The sequence below is a fragment of the Hypomesus nipponensis genome, chromosome 6, assembly GCF_054491055.1.
Source record: "Hypomesus nipponensis isolate SF chromosome 6, ASM5449105v1, whole genome shotgun sequence".
NCBI lineage: Eukaryota > Metazoa > Chordata > Actinopteri > Osmeriformes > Osmeridae > Hypomesus > Hypomesus nipponensis.
Genome location: NC_140366.1, coordinates 13,419,570 through 13,424,335, shown reverse-complemented (window position 1 = coordinate 13,424,335; position 4,766 = coordinate 13,419,570). Strand labels below are relative to the sequence as shown.

General features: G+C 42.7%; 1 protein-coding gene across 1 annotated transcript; it reads left to right on the top strand.

The window, feature by feature from the left end:
• Positions 1 to 1,665: 1,665 nt before the first annotated feature.
• sox11b (SRY-box transcription factor 11b) lies at positions 1,666 to 3,934 on the top strand. Its single transcript, XM_084700330.1, has one exon. The coding sequence runs from the start codon at positions 1,807 to 1,809 to the stop codon at positions 2,920 to 2,922; it is 1,116 nt and encodes a 371-aa protein (XP_084556456.1). The 5' UTR covers positions 1,666 to 1,806; the 3' UTR covers positions 2,923 to 3,934.
• Positions 3,935 to 4,766: the final 832 nt, after the last annotated feature.

Here is a 4,766-nt window from a genome sequence, read left to right as displayed (position 1 = left end):
AATGGTTTGTTGTGTATTCACTGTGTATTTACCATGCCAGGGTTACATTTTTTCCATTCAAGCACATCCTTATTTGGTGTTATGAACAGTACAGGGAAATATCATCACACCTTACAAGCATGTATGAATATATATGTATAAATATATACTGTATAATATTTAATATGTATATGAAACCCATCCTAGGATCTACAATATTTGTCATTTTTAGGTTTAGTGTTGAGTGTTAACAGTACATCTGTTTTCATGTGTGCAAACACCCACTTCTGATTAGCATCCTTTTGATTGGTTGACTAACTCCTCAAAAAACTAACCAGATTTACAAAAGCTACAGATGGAATCAGCACCTTGATGGTATTTTAAATATAAATGAAATATTCCAGGGTTGTGAATGCACTGTCATAGTAACAAAACAATCATTTGGTGTGGGACTACTTCACTCTGGAGTGCTGATTATCTGTTCTGTTCAGATTGTCCTGCCTCTGTTGCTAATGAGTTGCGGGCCCTGAGGAAAGCAGACCAAGACATACACACTGTTTTGACACAACACCTCAAAAACAACCAGAAACGATGTTGGACAGGTCTGATCAAATGTGATAGTCTGTTAATTAAGTTTCAGGACACACTATCTCACATCATCCCCCTACACTTGCATACACACACACACACACACACACACACACATAACACACAGACATACAACAAACATGTCAGTGGTAAATTGGGCACTCTAAACAATATTGCTAGTGAGGGACTGTGAGAGCCAAGAAAGCAGCCAAATGGGATCTGAATCCTTGGACCTGGGTTGTCTGTTTGAGTAAAGTGGTAGAAGCTGGGGTCTGCTACACTAACCGGGCTGAGCATTTCCTGGGGAAAATGAAGCTGGTGAGAGCTCTCTTCTCTTTCTTCCGTTCTGTCTCTATCTCTGTATTTTAGTGTGTCACCACATGGGATTGAGTGGGGGCAGGGAAAGGAGGGGGCTAGTGGAAAGCAGAGAGGGGTAAATGATTGCCCTCTAGGGGACAAAAAGAGAGCGAGAGAAAGCCTTATAAGAGGTGGATCTGGCACTTGGCCAAGAGGACTGATGCTGGGGTGGTCTTGAGAAGGAGGCTGCCCTGTTCCTTGACACAGCAGTCTTTGCTTATGTGTGTGTGTGTGTGTGTGTGTGTGTAGTTTGAGAAAAATATAGTTTGGTTTCCTTTCAAAATGCTCCATCTAGTCCTCTAAATTACACACTAATCTGTATGCTATGTGCAGACAATGTGTTTATCTAGAAAAAACGGAATTATGTCATTTCTCTTGAAAATATACAGTGATGAGGCGCCACCCTCTGTCTTTCTCTGTATCTGCTGGTGATACATCTACCTGGGCAGAGTAAACAATGCAAATCAATATTTTTAGAGAGGTTTAGAGAGGCTAAGGCTTACTCCTGTCATGACTTCCCCCAAATGATACACCCTTTCATCCCGACACTGTCAGTGTGCATTCAATATGCTTGTCTCGTACTCCATGTCCAGACAGCATTAAGTCTCCGCCCACATACACTGCCACCAATGAAAAGAAGAGCGAGCGAAAGGGTTAACGGAATGTCTGGAGGCTGCTGGGCGGAGAGGAGTGCTGTGATTGGGTAATTAAAATGACGTAACCGATCTGAGCGACTCAAGAACTAGTTAAGAAGGCAGTTGGTAACTTTGGAGAGAGGTTGAATTGAATGAGCTAGAAGTGAAAAGAGTGACCAAAGCGAGCAACGCAGTAAGTGCCTGTGGGTAGTTACAACCCTGCAGTCGTTTTGAAACACGACGGAACATGGTGCAGCAAACAGAACCCAGCGAAACGGAGAGCAGCATGTCCCAGGAAGCTACTGACTCCGAGGAAAACGAACTGATGATGGCGTGCAGTCCGGTGCCGCTAAAACCAGACTGGTGCAAGACAGCAACCGGTCATATCAAGCGACCCATGAATGCATTCATGGTTTGGTCAAAAATCGAGAGGAGAAAGATCATGGAGCAGTCTCCGGACATGCACAACGCAGAAATTTCCAAGAGACTTGGAAAGCGGTGGAAAATGCTAAAGGACAGTGAAAAGATTCCCTTCATCAGGGAAGCCGAGAGACTCCGGCTAAAACACATGGCTGACTACCCTGACTACAAGTACCGACCCAAGAAAAAACCAAAGCTTGACAGTTCTACAAAACCAGCCGCACAGTCGCCAGAGAAGACGAGCATCAAACCTGTTAAAGCTCCGGGAAAGAAATTCACTAAATTGAAAACTACCAAGGCAGTCACAACCAGACCGTCCCATGACCCTCGTTATGACTACGTTTTTACCAGCTTTAAGACCAGCAAGTCTATCAAAAGGGAATTTACTGACGACGAGGAAGATGACGACGACGACGATGAGGACTTTGAGGAAGAACTAGCCTCTCGGATTAAAGTGGAGGAGGACGAGGAACCGATACCCTACAACATCGCCAAAGTGCCCGCCAGCCCCACGCTGAGCTCCACTGCTGAGTCGGAGGGCGCGAGCATGTACGATGAGTCTCGGAATGCGAACGCTGCCCCCAACAGACTGTTCTACAATTTCAAGAACATTACTAAGCAGAGCACAAATTGTCCTGCTTCACTCTCACCAGCATCTTCATTCAGGTCAGTCTCCACCTCGTCCAGCTCCAGTGAGGATTCGGACGACTTACTGGTTGACTTCAGTTTAAACTTAGCATCCGGTGCTCATGCATCAGAGCTCGGGAACTCAAATTCAGGAAACCTGTCTCTTTCCTTGGTGGATAAAGACTTGGACTCTTTCAGCGAGGGCAGTCTCAGCTCTCACTTTGAATTCCCAGACTATTGCACCCCCGAGCTGAGCGAAATGATCGCAGGGGATTGGCTTGAGGCGAACTTTTCCGATTTGGTGTTCACGTACTAATTTCACGAAGGAGTCGCTGGTAACGAGGACAGTATGATCAGTTTGTTGCCAGCCCTGTGGCAGTTTCGGAGCGCAGGAGGAAGAGGCGCCACAAACTGAAACGAGACTCGTTACAATGTGGTACTTTTGCAAAAACAGTGACATTTGTCACCATGACAGGGTTTTATGGATTTTCCTCGGGTCTGCAGTGAAACTGCTCAAATTAAGTGGACCACAATGAGTAGAATCTGAACTATGCATTCCCGTCCCACTTGTAACTACTTGGGTCTGACACACGGCTGGGCTGAATTTGGGCAAATCTGATAACACTGTTCAGGATGTAACTTTTCAACAAAAGTTTTATGTGATTTCTGTATTCCACAATTGGTTATTTTGTTATCAGTTCCGATTCCGTCTTGGTATGGAAATGATAAAGTAGGCTAAACCGCTATAGAAGACAGGTATGGCAGGAAGCATTTTGATACATAACCAACATACCTCATCTTTTTAAAAAAGTAAAATATTTTCAGGCATATTTTTGTACAGTAAAAGGGAATGTTCTTACTGTGCTTTCAGTGAGGTTTTCAGGCACTTCTACCCGGTTTCATTTACGTTTAGCATGCGAGGGTTAAATGATATCACCTTGCATCTAAATGCCTTGATTTATTTTAAGCAAGGGTATGTACAGAAGTAGATTCAATTTGGTGCGTGTAAGGAGTAAATTGGAATTGGGGAATATAGACCTCATTGCTGGTACTAGATTCAAGATTGTATATGTTCTGTAAAATAGTAAAGTTAGGAGTTTATGTATATTGGTGTGAATGGGTCCCAAATAGCAGGTGTGAAACTGGATCTTCTTTTCGCATTTTATCATCTTAATGGCACATGTTGTTTTCTTCATTATTTTGTGCAATATAGGCTACTCTTAAAATGGACCATCCGCGTTTTTTGTAGCAAATGAAATGCGTTTCTTGTCGTCATGCTGAAGTCTGTATCTTGACAAAACTGAATAAATCAGCTGGAACTGAAGAAACTGAATGAGCTTGTTTATTATGAGAGCACCACATGGGATGACGTATGACTACCTGGGTAAAAACTGATACTGTTGTGGATGCTCAAGAAACACTGGGTTTGTTTTGTATAGTGTCCTGGACAGGGTTTTCACTGATAACAATCTAAAACCTTGGTTTACTAATGGGAACACTTTGGTTGGAACTCGCATACATTGCCTTGTCAAGATTCACTAAATATGCATTCTAGGTCATTTGCTCTTGCCCAACTATTTGAAACGGATAGATTTATCATATGAAAAGATTGTTTGCTGTTAGAAGTGAATCTAGGATACTTCAGGCTTCTTGAAACCTCAAGTTATCTTACTATGAGCTTAGCAATAAATGCATTTAGTTGTAGTTGGTTCAACCAGTGTTTATCATGAAGGGATGACTTCCCTATTGCAAATGTTGAATGTAGTCAAATTTCTACCAAGGCTTGAAGAATTGTCACCTTTAAAATCTTGAAGTCTCCCTTGCACTTGGGTCACACAACATATCTCCCACCATACAATATTGATGTACACTAACTTTGACAATCCCCTCCCCAACAAAGATTTCAATAGCTCTATACAAACGTCAAGTTGTTATTGAGCTGCTAACATTGTAGCAGCAGCCAACTTATGTGGCATTTAAAAGGATCAATGCAAACAGCCAACTGTATTGACTCCACCAAGGCCCTTAGTCAAGACTCCCTCTTGATAGCTTCACAAGAGTTACAGCACAGGCCTTTCCATGGGATAAGATAGGCTATGACAAGAAACGGATTATGTGTTTGCTTTACATTGACTTTGATACCTAATTTCTCACTTCCAT